Genomic DNA, 15,881 nt, shown 5'->3' on the forward strand with positions numbered 1-15,881 from the left:
GTTTCAAATATATGTTAAAAGTATAAATCTGCATTAATGTTGGTAACTAGAGCCACATCGTACAATTTGTTATTGCCCGATGGTGGATTGTTTGTGTTTTATATTGAACTAGCTGACCCGTTGTGCTTTGCTACACCTTCCGGAAATAAATGTAATTTGTAAAAAATTATTAAAATTTAGATTTTAGAGAGCATTGTTTTAAATCAAACCTCATCATACTTCAGAACCAACAACTTTGAAATGATAGCTGCAGCTGCAGTTCTGAATAGCAATTTAAAGATTGTATATATTATTTACTGATCTCTTAACTCGTTTTTCAAGATCTGAAATTTGTACTCTGTACCCAAAAACACCTTTTTAAATATCGTCCCTTCTTTGAAAAGCTCTTTATCTTAAATTTACATGGGAGCTCTCCCATCTTTTTCAATTTTGTCCCCCACTGCTTGAAGAAGGTAGGCAAATTTAACCGGCTCAATACCCAAACAGCACTTATCATGGTAATGAAAAATATATTAAATTAGTTATGTATTAAATACAGTGCAAATTTCTTTTTTTTAATAAATTTACTACGGTAAACATATAAATATTTAAAAAAATATCAGTTGCATCACTAAATAAGTTCTCAGCGTTTGTTTTATTTTTTCTTTGAAAGTCAAATTTTCAAAAATTTAGTTAAAAACAAATTTCTAAGTTTACATTTGTCCCGCATATTGGGGCAAGTGTCAATGCAAAGCTTATTTACAGATGCGTCAGAGTTATGGCTTTAAAATGGATTTAATACGAATTCCTGTTTTCTGTTTTATCAAGTTTCACGGATACCTCTGCAGTATTCCTGCAATATAAATTTATGTTTGTTACTCCACTTTTAACGAATGCTGTTCAAAGGGAATGACCTTCATTTACAAAGACATTTAAGAATTTTCAATATCCGCTGCAGTTCCAACATTCGGAATACCCCTTCTGGTCTTTCCAACATATTGAATCATTTTGAAGATGAATTTCTTAAAAGTTCGACGTTTGCCCTTGCCCCACCGTGTAAGTTGACAGAGAGGAATATTGTTTTTAACACTTTAAGGGTAAACTAAAAATTTCTTTTAAAAATTTTGCGTCCAGTTGAATATCGGTTCTAAAGTCTCGCTTTTCAAAAACGAAGCGGATTAAAATTCTCTTTTATGCAGCCATGTAACACAAAAACACTTTTCATGTTAAGTACGTACTTGAATTGGTATGTTAGCAAAAAGTACAATGGTTTTTTCAGAATTATTTAAAATAAAAAGCTCCCATTTTTATTTCTAAATTCGTTTCAGTTGTGTATTTGGGCCGAAGTAGCAATTTCTAGAAGAAAACCTAATTTTTAATTTTTTTTTTAACAGAAAAAGTTGAACGTTTGAACATGTTCTAATGTTCCTTGAATGAAAAGTCGAATGCTACCTACATTAACACGAACTAAATATGGAAGTATTTTAGCAAATCTTTCAATTGATTTTGATTCGATTAATAAAATACCAATCCGTGTCACATCTAGGCGTCATTTATTACCACGTGCTATGTACAAATCAAATAAGCAAGAAAAAAACACATCTAGGTTGCATATCGCCCCACGTGTTTGAGAAACAGGCGCCTTATTGTTAAATTTTCCAGCAATCAATGAACAGTGTGCTTTGGTTACCATCCTCTTGCGACGACGTTTGCTCGCCCATGGAGACGAAAAACAAACCCCTCAAAGAAAATATGCTTGGTTGAGAAATACGCGCCAAAATATTCCTACTGATCAGTATGCTATGCCTGGGTCACTTTCCTTTTGCGACGTCGGCTCTCGACGCCTCGACCATAGAGACGAAAAACAAACCGCCCAAAGGAAAAAAAAATCTCAAGAAAATGGATGTCATGACTTTAATTTGTTCCGAAAAACTACAAATTTTGTATGGAAGCCTCTACTTCCTTAAGTCGGATGGAGTTTTGACTATTACAGAAACCATCCCCGGCCTCAAAAACCCTCAGATGCCAGTTTTGACGATGATCGGTTCAGTAGTTTCCGAGTCTATAGGGAACAGACAGACAGACAAACATTCATTTTTATATATATAGATTAAGGGAAGTGAGGGGGGATAACAGAAACATATTCAGAACGGAGTTAGATGTGCTTTTGAATATTTGTTGATCAAGCTTTTGAAATGGCAACTATAAACGAGTAAGAATAGACCAGTTAGTTATACATGAAATGTGAAAACGCAATTTTAGCTTAAAATAAATATCTGAAAAAAAATCTGGTACTTGTTCAATTACTAATGTTTCTCCCTTGAACAATTTTAATTTTTTTTTTAAATTTCAAATTCAAAAAATAATTTTAAAACTAAATGTTCTTAATTGAATTGAAAATACAAGGGCATTTTTACACTACAATTTTGGATTTAGAAGAAAATCATTAATGTCAAAAAAAATTCATAGAGATTGAGAATAGATTTGTTTTTTACAGCATGCTGAGGAAAGGCGCTTATGCAAAACTCTGCTTTTTCAAGAGATTTAGTTTTGATTTTATATTAAATTTTGCCACTTTTACACTTTTAGACATTCATTCATGCCCTAATGCTCCGACAAACAATATGTTAAGCTCAGTATCAAACATCAGCGACAATGGAAGGTTTCCTAAAAGTTGCCCAATAACATTCTCTCTAAACGTCACTCGTTCAGTTCACACCCACCCGTGGAAAACTGATAGTCCAGCAAGCAACTTAGAATCCTCATCCACGTTAGCACAGACACGAACAGTTCCGGAAGTCGGAAAAAGGCGGACAGCCACGAATGAAGTTGTTTTAGCCAGAAAATTCCGCACTCCTCCACTCACATTCACACATACAGACACACATTATATTTCCTCGGCATTACGACCAAAGTTTGGCTTCCACGTTGCTCGAAAACCCGGGTTCAAAAACAGGATGTAATGTATGAAAAACCCACTTTCGAAGAAAACTTGTTCTGTCTGTGCTCCGTGCTCGGATAAAAAGAGCGATGTGTGTGGGCGGACGTGTGGATGTTCCCTTTTTGGATGTATGCGAGCTAAGATTGTGTTATTTATGACTCCCCTGGCTGGTGATGTGCTTTTCTTATTTTTCGTCCATCCGGTTTTTTTGGTAAGGAGCGCGTACTTTTTCCCTAGTGCAGTGGGTGTGGCGCCAAGCGGAAGTGGAGGCGTGGCGGTTTGAAATATTATTTTAAAGCAAAAGGTTCTTAATTTTAAAAATTAAAAACTGATTCACTCCGTTCTCTGGCTGCTTCAGATTGTAACTACCATTACTGGGGTTGAACTTTCTCCTACGAACTGGTTCCGTTTCAGATCCTTTTTGCCGAATGTGAAGGTTCCAGGAAAAAACTAGGTTACAATTTATGGTTCGCTTGGCGGGAAAACATTCCCATTGCAGCTATATCCGTATCTCGTAAGTTCATCGGAAATTCTTGGTAAGATTAAGAAACTTTGCTAGGGATTCAACTCTAGGATTTTTTTTCACTAGCAACCCGACTAATACCTTTCCAATGGATTTCGTAGAACGATTCAAAAGCAAAACATTGAAATCTGCCAGTTTCAATAACGTTTGAAAATTAAACACGGTAGAAAACGAACTTCGTCCTATTAATTCATACTTCAAAACAAATTTATGCGAACCCAGGCTTCCATCTGCTCGTTCAAGATTCACTTTTAATGAGTTTTGAATATCAGCTTTAAGTGTTACAAAGTAAAAGGAGAGGGAGTGCCAACTCATCTTCTCAACCGCCCAACCATTTGGTTCGCAGAAGGTCGTACCGGTAGCAGTACAGTGAGCTTTAAGCCTTTACTTGCTCGAAAAAAAAAGTTTCCAACTCAACTTTGCTCCACTTTTCCGTACCTATACACATACACACTCACAGTCAGAGTTGTCAGTCAGTCAGCCGCCCGAGACCCAGTCAAGCCAAGAGGATTTGGTTGGAACAAAACTGTTTGCAATCGTTCATTAGAAAGTTTTTCCTCGACATCATTCGTTGCTTCCTTTTACTTGGAGTTGAGCTGCTGCGGGCTGACAAAAAGTCAGCAGCCGCTGCCGCCACCAGTTGAAAGTTGTTCTATTTTCTGCGCGTTCAGCAATTGAGGGAGCAATGTTTGAAATTGTAAAAGATCTTCGAGTTTGTCGAACAACTTTAACATAAGAAAGTTTACCATTAAGTTGAAGAAAAAAAAAAATTATAAATAGGAGTTAAACGTGAGATCTTTATGGTAATTATTTATGATTTTTAATTCCGTGAAAGCTCATTAAATCCTAAAACCAAAGTTTAAGGCACTTGAATCATAAAAAACTGTTTAGTTTAATAAAAATGAGCCGCATATAAGTTTTCCTGGCTAATTCATGTAAAGTACCATCAACTTGGGCAATATGCAACACTTCAATGGCTTCAAAAATCTTAATGCCTACCAAGGCCGTGCGAACGGGGGGGTTTAGGGGTTTAACCCCCCCATGAAGATTTTTTCCAAATACACACTCCAAAAATCAGAAGCAGCCAGGATTAGGTTAGCCAAACAGGGGCTGGCGAGGACATTTGCTTCACTATGGTGAGCGGGCAATACGACTTGAGTTATAATTTCCAGAACCAGCATGATGTTGAAGGCAACCGCCAAGTAGCACATCAGCTTATAGAAGGACCGCGAAATCATGGCCATGATGGAATCTGCAGAACACTGAAACGATTTGTTATCCACACAACGGCAAATTTGATCACCATCTAATGATGTTTTGTCGTTTGATTTGTTGTTTGTTTTTAAATTCTAGTTAGAATAAGGTTGCCAGATTGCCCGGTTTTATCCGGGTTTGCCCGAATATTTGATATTGAATTTAAGAACAGTCCGGCCCGGCCCGGTTGCCCGGATTTCATTGAAAAATGCCCGGATTTTGCCCTGATTTATTTACTTTATTTGGCAAATTAAACAAAAAAAAAAGAACAAACACATCCAAAACGAAATTTTTTGAGCAAGTTTTATGAAAATAATCATGAATGGTTTTTTGGAAGCCTTAAATACGGTTCAAAATGTATCGATGAGTTGTGATGAGAATTTTTTTTTCATTTTTTTTCTTGATTTTTGTTGAGGAATTTCTGAGTTTTGACAAAATTTGCCCGGATATTGCCCGGATTTATGGTCGTCAATTTGAAATCGAATGCCCGGATTTTGCCAGGTTTTTATATAAAAATTGCCCGGTTTGTCCGGCCCGGATACGTGCTGAAAAAATTCTGGCAACCTTAAGTTAGAATGTTGCTACGATTTATAACTTATGGATAAATGGATGACTTTAATGATTAAAAACAGTGTTTTGAATCTAAAAATTGGGCTCCTCGGATTCGGTTTGGGATCATCTTTCACGAAGTAATATCTTTTGGTTATTTCCAGCGATCCAAGCTTCCACGCCTAGGAGAGCAATGAAAATGACAAAGCCAAGTATCAACGGGGCCTCTATCATGCTGAAAGTTTCCAGCATCAAACAGCAAAACAGTCCCATTTGTCCCAAGCAAAACATTCGAAACACGTAAATGAAACCCGGTCGCTTTCCCGAGATTCTAATCATCAGAATCGCTGCCAGAACGACGTTTGCATTCGTTAGTGGAATTATTGGCAAGTTTTTTTTTTGTGATGGTCCCACAGGCCCAATTGGGTCCTTCCTCCACCCCATACGCTTCTTTAGAAGTGGGAGGGACAGTTTATCCAATGGATAATTTTGTTTGCATTATTTTATCTAATTTTGTACGACTTGTTTGTCTAACTCCCGCGTATTTCCATCACCGTACAATTTTATATCTGGTATTTCGCCAGATCTTCATCACAAGCATATGATCCTTTTTAGGATTAGTCAATATTTTAAATTGTCTGTTTAACGTGTTGTATTGCCAGTTTCTTGAAAGTTTTTATGTTTGAACTGTCTTTGATATTCTGCGGCAGGCTGTTAAACATTTTTAGACTGTTGTAGAAAACTGATCGTTTTGTCATTTCCTTTCTCGTATTCGGCAAGTAAGAAACATCATAAATCCATTCAGGGAATTCATCTGACTCGTAACGATCATCATCCTCCATGTCCTAATCGTCATCCTCCTCATCGAGGCTATGATTTCGGGGATCGAAGTATTTAAGCAGCTGTCCAACGCAGAAATCAACAAGAGCGCACACCACAAAGATGTTAAGGATCGCGAAAATGAGGCACAGCCTCCGGTGGGCAGCGATCGAGCCGGAATCGGACCGAGAATTTTGGGGCCGGATCAAGATGAGAGATGAGGGGCTGTTTGAAGGAGCACGTTCAGATGTTACAGGATGGGGTTTGCCAATTTGAAAGTGGATTTCCAACCGAAAACGACGGTACACTTGTCACAGAAACAAAACTAACGACTTTGGCTCAGACATTTTTTTGACTTGCCGAATTTTTAGTCGACCAATTTAAATTTAAAAAAAAATTTAACAAATTTGTTTTTGTTTTTAAATTCTAAATTTTTTTGTACTTGACACATAAGCCCTTAAATCTAAATTTTTAATAAGAAAACATATTTTCAACCTTCTGTTCTTTCCAGGACCCGATATTTCAATCGTAAGTGATAAAACACTTAGAGCTTGTAATTTTAAACTTTAAAACATGTGATTGAAGATTTAAATACTTTTCGATAATTTTTTTTTCGTCTTTAATCGTCTTTTATTAATCGAACATGATTTTTGAATTCCTCTTAAAAACTTTAAAACATGATTTGTAGCAGCAACTTTAAACTTAATTGTAATGCGAAATGTTAACTTACTTTGTATTTGCTTTGTTGTTTAAATATTTGCTGTAACTTGAAACTCTATATTTTTAAATTTTTATCAGTTTTCATTGATCATTTCCGAAATTACCAATATCCCAAGATTTCCTCGTAAGTATAATTAAACATGAAATTATTATTTTGAACTTTAAAAATGAACTTTTAAAGCCATTAATTTTGATAACTGGAGGATTTTTCTATAAATCTCTAACTTCTTTCGCTGACACTTTTCGAATAATAATAAATATATACATATATTCTTCTTTTTATCAAATTAAATAAAACCGCCAATCATTGAATAAATTCTCCTGAGTTTAAATTTGTATTTTTAGTTATCGAAAATTCACATTTTTAATCGCGATTAATTTTTTTTTATATTCAAAATACTACAGCAGTAATTATCAATCAACCTTTCAGATGAAAATGAAGCAAAGATTTTAATTAAGATGAAAAAAAAATCAACAGTTACTATCATTTTCCTAACAACTAATCATGGTTAGTTTATTACCTGATTGGACATTTATTTAAGAATTCAGATTTCTTTTAAGCTCTGTGTTTTGGAAACGTTTATTTTAAATTAGCTTAGAAATTCTTTTGAAAGAAATTTCTAGTTCAGAATAAAGAACATCATTTTGAAAAAAAATTTCAATGACTTACCGAAAATTTTAAACTTTCATTGTGATATGATTTGAAAATTTTGTTTTTTATCAGTCCATTTTTTTTAGTTTGTGTGGTAATCATGAGTGAGAAACGGTGTTAGAAATTGCTTTCCTGTTTTTGTTGTTTATTTTTGGTATTGTTATTTTTTTAGCTTAATTTGAATATCGAACCCCCCCCCCCCTTGGACGAGTCCTTTGCACGGGCCTGATGCCTTCAGATAATCATACCCCTTGTACATCAAAAGTTTTAAGGTTGATGAGACACCAAATTGACGTAGTCAATTATTGGTTTTACCAGCTATTTTTAAATTTTCAAAAACATGCGATTTCCACCCTACTAAGAAAAAGGGGTAAGTTGCAACAAACTCTGTTATTGATGGAAAATCGAATGAAAACGTTTGAAAATTTATAGCTTTTGATACATTTGTGATGTCATAACGCATAAAGCACCAAATGCAGCATTTTTTTTGTTCGAATTAAATTTTACATTTTTCTATCGAAAATGTTTTTAAGGGAAAAGTGTAAATTTGATGCATACATTTAGGGGTAAAAAAACTTCAAATATTCTATTAGCTTCAATCATGAAAATAAATCTTAGGATGGATGAAATTTGAATGTAAACAAACGCATAACGCAAACGCATCCATTCATATGGAAACGATATTTATGAGGTTTAGTTCTGATTTTCATTTTGTTGCATTTTGCCCCATACAAGAAGTGAATTATAAAAATTTTTATTTTAAAAAAATTGGTGATTACTCGGATAATATTTTCACACCAACAGTGTTGGTATAGGATAATGAAGTCACATTTTAAATTATCGAATGAACAACCTAACAAGAAATCCTCAAAGATGGACAGCTCGAGGAAAACGGAACAAATTGAAGACATAATGCACACAGGAGTTAAGACGTGCCATAATTTAATTTGATTTTTTAAATAAACGATTTCACCGATTTGGGTGATACGGTCAAAATTTGGTCAAAGGAAAACGCGTGTCCCTTGACCAAATTTTAACCGTATCACCCTTTATTAGAAGATCTAGAATGTAAATTAATGTCAAATTAGATGCACAAAACTGAACCATCACAATTGACATACCTTAAATGATGTAATTTGTTGTCACATTATAGGTTTTTTTTATGTTAACCCTTCATTTCATGATTTTTTATTTTTTCTTGAAAAAATTCTCAATAGTGCTCAATGATGAGTACATGAAGGGAAAAATAATGAAAAAATATAATTTTCACATATTTCGAGTATTCAGGCAAAATATTAATTGCTGCAAGTTTGCAACAACATGAAATGGTTATACCTTTTTGTTTCTCTTAAATGATAGTTAGAAATAAATGCTTACTCATAATTTATCTTGCTTTAACCATAGTTTTAGCTGAAGAACTTGTCTGGACACCATTAGCTGGAGGTGGTTATTCACCATGGGTGCACGAATTCACCGCAGTTTTTCCTAAGTATGTGCTTACATGCATCATTTAGATTAATTAGTTCGACAAATCTCCAGTTCTTTTTCAGTAACTTCATTTTTTGTGAAAGGTTTTATGCGGTTTTGTTCATGTGTTCATGGTTCCTTAGCGCAATTTGCAGCAATTTAAAAAATGTTCATTCTCGACTGACAAAAACTAATTAAAAAATCTTTTACAAGAAAAAGCGATTGTTATACATGGTATACTTATTTGCAAAGAACCAAGAAACTTGAACATTAGGGAACACAAATTGTTGAAGAAACAACTTGCATTGTTTATTGAAACACCGATAATAAAAAAAAAACAATATTTTCAATATTCCTTAATACAGAAAACCGATGGATTAAATACCTTCAAAATGCACCCGTATAACTTTTGTTGATTTTTTTTAATCATAGGTTTATTTATTCGGGCATTTTACTTATAAGTTTCATTATGCCGAGTGGATCACTATTTAATCCATATTAGTAGAGGGGGGAAGCCGTAATAGTTGCGGTGACTCAACTGTTAGCTTAGATTCTTATTTGGGAGAGGGAAGGGGAACGTTTAGGGTTCAATATCGAAAACGATTTTCCGATGGTACATATACAAAAGAGTTAACGGAATTATAAGTAGGACTAAAATGGAACTGCTATTTCACCATCATGCACCGTTTCCTTATCACATTCGTTCTGAAAACATTAATACTGTAAACATAAATACTGTTCAAATGATAAAAATTTATTTAAGCACATTTGTTACACACTAGGGTACTACATTGCATAATGTTGAGAGCATATAATGCATTTGAATTTAAAAATTCAATGTACTAGGGTATGGAAAAAAGCTTGTTAATAATTAATTTTCTAAAGATGCGAAAATAATTATTTCGAACCCAGAAAATCTTTTCCGGGATCACGATATAATATTTAAAAACTTGGAAACACAGCGCTCGTTGTATTTGAAAAATTATAGATTCAAACTATTAGGGTAACGGACTTATTTTGGACCAGAGGACCTATTTTGGACCACCTTGTCTAGCTCTCTTATAAAGCAACTAATCATGAAATTGTTTAGCAAATATAGTTGATGCCCGAGCACTTCATGCAATGCACTAAAAATTTTCATAATTAGTTACTATATAAGAGAGCTAGACAAGGTGGTCCAAAATAGGTCCTCTGGTCCAAAATAAATCCGTTACCCTACTACAAATACTTCAACTACTCAAAAGTCACAAATTTTTAATAAATGTGACCCTTTGGAAAATGTCGAACTGAGAATGCATTTGAGCACATACTTAGGCAGAAACTGCGGTGAACCCGTGCACCCATGGTGGATAATCAACATACAACATACATACATATGTGACCCTTTAGAAATAAAATTTTTTAACTTTTATTCAGGATTTCTAACGAGGTTTCGTAATTATTACCATTTTTTTTTTACTTTATGATACGAATGATTGATGATCTAGTCAAAAGGTTTTTTACTGTTTTTCCCATATTTCTACAGTTAGTAGCCATTTTGTTCAGTAAGAGGCTAGGGTATCTGCATCATTTTTAAAAATGTCTCGATAACATGATAATATAACATTAAAATAATGAAAGAGGCGAATGAATTCTAAATTTAAAGGTTCTATAAAAATAAACAAAACAAAACAAACATTAAAATAATAGTGCTACCGTTGCATGATGTTGCAAATTTGCAACAATTAATAAAAGGTCATTATATCAGAAAAAATTAAAAAAATCTTCAAATTGTATTCAATTGTGTTAATTGCATTACTGAAAATACGAAAATATTTTTTCCAGTCAGATTTTTTTTCCTCTGTGTGAATTGGACTAGGTCAAAATTCTGAAAATTAAGCCTTTTTTAACATTTCATATTTTTCAGATTGAAGTTCGTCTAGTTGGTATGTGTATACTCAGAAAGTCATTTTTTTTAATTGAACGGTATCTTGAAGTTAGAAATATGATTGCCATGAAGAAAAAAGTTGACTATTTAAATTTCTGCATGATTTACAACAGCTTAAATTAATTGCTGCAAATTTGTTACTTTATGAAACGAAGGGTTAAATTATGTCGTTTCTAAATAAATGAAATTGAATTCATCTAAACATTTATTTTTATGATTTCAGTTTGTAGAATTTTTCGTAGAATTGTTCGTATTTAACCCCAAAATATATGCAGCAACATTATTTTCAGAAAAAATGTGAAAATTAGTTTTGTTTTCATGCGTAATGGTCTTTAGAGAAACGCAATTATATTCAAAACTATAAATTTTCATACTTGATCATAAGATTTTTCATTAAAAACATAGTTTGCTGCAAGTTACCCAATTTTCTAAGGAGGGGGAAAATCGCATATTTTCAGAAAATTAAAAATTACTCAGGAACCCAATAATTTCCCTAACTAAGCCAATTTGATGTCCCATCATCCTTAAAACTTTTGATGCATAAGAATTAGGATTAACTGTGAACATAAGTTTCTAAGAAGCCATTGAAGTTGAAAATTTTTGCATGTTGCCCCAGTTGACGGTATCTTATTAAAAAATATCATGGGTTAATTACTTCTCATCTGTAAATTATTTCTTGGGAATATGTAATTTTAAAATATCCTTGCGTTTCCAAAATATGTGGATTTACATAAGTGTTATTTTAAAACCACACTATGCATGGACGGGTTGAGAACCAAATAAACTTCAGATATAAAAAATTCCCACCTTTTTTTTTGGATTCTTAAAACACTAGTAAAAACCATGTCAGGTTTCTCTACGTTTCATTGTCAAGTGGTCGTGTTATTCATGCTTGACAGACGGTTTTGACTTACGTGTTATGGGTTCAACGACAAAGTAAATGTAAATGAAATTTATAAAAACTTGACATGATTGTTTGAATTAATTCAAGAATCGATTAAGAGATGAAAAGTTTTATATGTGGATTTTATTTGGTTCTAAAAATAGTTTAAACCCATTTGCTTGGTAATTCATATCACTTCCTAGCAAAAATTTTAAAATTGTGACTTCTTCACACAATTAAACTTGAATAACTTTGAAACAACTTGTTATAAGGTAATGATCATTTAGAATCCGCGCAGCTACAAACTTGTGTATTTTAAAAACTATTTAATCGAAAAACTGTATATAAAGAAAATGAAGTTGTTAAAATAATATTAAATGTAAAATATAAGAAAAATAATAAATGATCCATTTGTGTTTTTAAATCAGAATCTCAGATTTACTGGTTGTTGAACATAAAATTTGATTTTCCTTTGGAAACAATCGTCCAAAATTCTATAGAAATCGCATTTTAGGGTTAATGCCTGAAATATTGCACATCGCGTAACTTTTTATCTTATCTAAGAGATGAACCAGCTGAAAGCTGAAAATCTTTATAATAAAGACATTTAAAAAAACATTTTATCTCATCAATAGATTTTTTCAAAAACTGCTGACATGTAAATTTTATATTTCAACAGTCTCTCTGCATAATTTCAATAAAAAGAGTAGCTTAGTTCCTGAGATATTGCAATTTGAATGGTAAAAGTCCAAAAAGTCCAATTATGGTGAATTACTCTATCTCAGGCTACAGAATCTTTAGAAAGCTCAAATTTCGTGATATGATAATGTGATAGTTGATCTATCTTACGCAGAAAATTCGATCAAAAAATATCTTCAGAGGATAAAGTTATGGAAGTTCAAAGTCAAAATGCAGAGCGTGAGCTTTCAATTTCTATACAATTATGAACGGTACTGTATATCACTCCTAAAATGTAACTTGTTGGTACTTTCCACATCGCAATCTATGCACTTTGCAACTTAACGTTGGTCGGATCGAAATCATTTTGTATCCATCATTGGTGTTGATAGATTTTGATTTTTTTTATGGGTCTAGCGCCTATATAAGACAGGAGTACTCATAATTGTTAAATATCAACCGAAATTTCAATAAATGCAAAATTAACATGAACATTGCATTTCTTGAAAACAAATATTCAAATAATTGAAAAAAAAAATATCTTTTTTACATGAACTAACCACACATTAGCGAGAACGTTTCTAATAATGTCGAAATGATATGAATATAAAGAAATCTGTTAACTGAATGTATGAAGAAGAATCCCCTAGAGTTTAGCTGTGACCATTAAAAAAAAATTTAAGCCAGTAAATGCACCAATGCAGTGTAAGGATAATTTTTTGGTAATATTTTGAAATCTCATTCTTCTCAATTGAGTGTTTCTTTCAAACGGGTATGAGTTCAATAATAATCTATCTTTAAAGAGGGCGATTGATGTTGATCAATTATTGATAAAATCAGGTTATAAAGAAAAAACTCCTTTAAATTTAAATTTCCTTATTATTTTCTGTTGTACAATTTTCAAATAGTATTTTCACAGATTTCAATGATAAAAAAATATATCCCTCACAACCACAACTCCAGAACCCTTCCATTAGTCAATGGATAGGGGAGAATGAGGATACTTGATCCCTGGGGATACTTGATTCCTAAGCTATATCTCGAAACTGTTATGTCTTACAAAGATCAAATGTTCTAGAAAAATGTGCCAAAATGAGCAAAATAACATTGCTTGTAGTTTAAAAAATTTTAACAAAATAATTGTTTGAGTAATTGAACTTTGTTTGAAAAATTTCACAAAATGTAACTTGAAGATCTTTTTTCATCACTTTAAAATGTTCCTTACATGGGAAAATCATGAAAAAAATATTTGTTCCAATATATCAATCGTTCGAGCGTAAAATGAACTTCATAATGCCATATTTTGAAAGCAATGGAAAACTCTCAACTTTGTTCAGAAAAAGTTTTCTAAAATGTTGATTATGGGTACAATTGATCCCCTAGAGTTGGGTACAATTGATCCCCCCTTCCAAACGGCGTATTCTTCTTCTGAATTGATCGATATGATTGCTGATTACGAAATTACTAATATATATCCAAAAACTAATATTTATCAAACAATTGTCTGAAGAAAAAAAACAAAAATAATTAATTTTCTCTTAATTATAAAAAATAGCGCCTTTAAATATGCAATGAAATTTGCGTTGAGACAAAGTTATAGAATTTTCTTCTTATGTCTGCTATAAATTGTGAATTGAGAATAAACATGACCAAAATAGTCAATTAACATTCTATCTTGGGGTTTTGTTTGATTTTTATACAAGGATTAGGGCTTCCTGAATAAAAGATCAAGTCTCCTTAAAAAGGGATCAAGTCTCCCATAACTTCAGAAAAATCGCATTTTTTTTACTCCAACGAAAATGCTTCTAGTTCATCAACGGGTTCAAGTATCGTATTAATTTTTGGAGCATAGAAACTTGAAGTTACAAGCTGTCAGAAAATGTCAAAGTCGGCGAGTTGCTAAATTTTTCCAAAAAGATATGGTGAAAATATGAAAAGGGGATCAAGTATCCCCACTCTCCCCTATGTGTAGCAGATTTGTAACTATGTTACAGTTCATATGGAAACTGCCCAATCCATTTTATGATATGTTGCAAAACATGACCATCGACCATCGACAGGAGCATAGCTTTACAACTCATTGAACATTTTTGCACCGTGTGAATTGCCCCCAACCTAACAATGAACCTCATATGGTGTAGGCTCCTATAGATGCTGCTAGAGCGCAATCAATCTCTATAGGAAATCCACCAGAACACTATTGAAAATGATTGAAAATTCATCGAAACGGTCACACGGAGTAACGTTGAAGCATGAATAAGATTCTTTTTGAAAAAATAAATCTAAAACTAACCAAAACCTAATTTAAGTATGCCAGCAATATAAAACTTAATGCTGTTTGCTCCGAGACTCAAAAAAAAAAACTTAACCGTTAACATTATTTTCACAAACTACTTTACATTCAAAGCACCGCCAATGTATCCAACATGGTTCCAAAGTTCCACCTCTGGAGATGGGAGTGCCTCCGCGTGACAGAGTTCTCAATATGCAAATTTAATACGACATCAACTAGAGTCGACCGACCGGCAGGGAGAAAGACCACAATGTATCGACGGGGTATCCCGGAAGTTAATTCTGATACCTGTGTGTGGTGGCTGAGAGTAGAGAATAGAATGAATTTCCCACCTTCCTTAACACCCATCTTTTCAAGTTTCGTCCCATCTACTCCTAGTTTTGCGCTACTTCCATAGTTAAACGTGTAACATGGTTTTGATTTTATAATGTTACGTTCCTCGGAGCACAGTGATACACTACAAACATAACCTAGAACTATACACAGGTATCTGATGTCTTCTGGCATGAACGCGGATAACAGCGAAGGTGAAACCACACCAAAGCTTGCGCACCGACGCCCTTGGCTGCAAAACACGGAGCAGGTAATGCTGGAGATTACTTCCGGAAGCACCCGAGCTGGTTGGCTAGAGGGGTACTGATGGTGATGCCGGAAGCACAGACGCTGGGGGGTGAAGTTGGTTGGTTTACATTAACGATGACGTCGCCGCCGGTTGCCAGTCGATCGATTCGAGTGACAGAAGATTAACGAGTTATGATTTGACTTTGAATTGTTTAAATCGAGCTCATCATCAGGATCATTTAAAAAACATCTGTGCATAAACTATTTATGTACCTACAAATGATTTTAAAATAATTCTGGTTCATGATTTCGAATACTGGATTATTGTTACAAATCAAAGAATCTGGATAATTATGCCTGATTTTAATTTCGGATGCTAACTCTGAATCACAACCCAAGCAACCAAAAGTTGCATAAAACAGGTTCAAAAAAACTTACTGAGTCTTATCATAAGTAAGAGGTACGTTCTATACAGCTCAAAATTAAAGTTCTTATTGAGACTTTTAAGTTCCATAACAAGCCAGTTCCAGCGGCCTTTTCATTCAACTTCCGAAAAATCATAAAATGAGCAAAAAAAATCTCTCTCTATCTTCATTGCACCTTTGGCATCGGTTCATATCACTTTTTGTTGATTA

At 33.5% G+C, this 15,881-nt stretch overlaps 1 protein-coding gene across 1 annotated transcript in view; it reads left to right on the top strand.

The window, feature by feature from the left end:
* The window catches only part of LOC129759539 (uncharacterized), a gene marked incomplete at its 3' end in the record, with an annotated part of 32,195 nt that extends 16,877 nt beyond the window's left edge, over positions 1–15,318 (top strand). Inside the window, exon 4 of the mRNA XM_055757005.1 lies at positions 15,172–15,318. Coding sequence (XP_055612980.1) covers positions 15,172–15,318 — 147 coding nt within the window. The remainder of the gene's footprint in view (positions 1–15,171) is intronic.
* Between the last annotated feature and the right edge of the window lie 563 nt (positions 15,319–15,881).

The sequence above is a fragment of the Uranotaenia lowii genome, unplaced genomic scaffold, assembly GCF_029784155.1.
Source record: "Uranotaenia lowii strain MFRU-FL unplaced genomic scaffold, ASM2978415v1 HiC_scaffold_186, whole genome shotgun sequence".
Classification (NCBI taxonomy): domain Eukaryota; kingdom Metazoa; phylum Arthropoda; class Insecta; order Diptera; family Culicidae; genus Uranotaenia; species Uranotaenia lowii.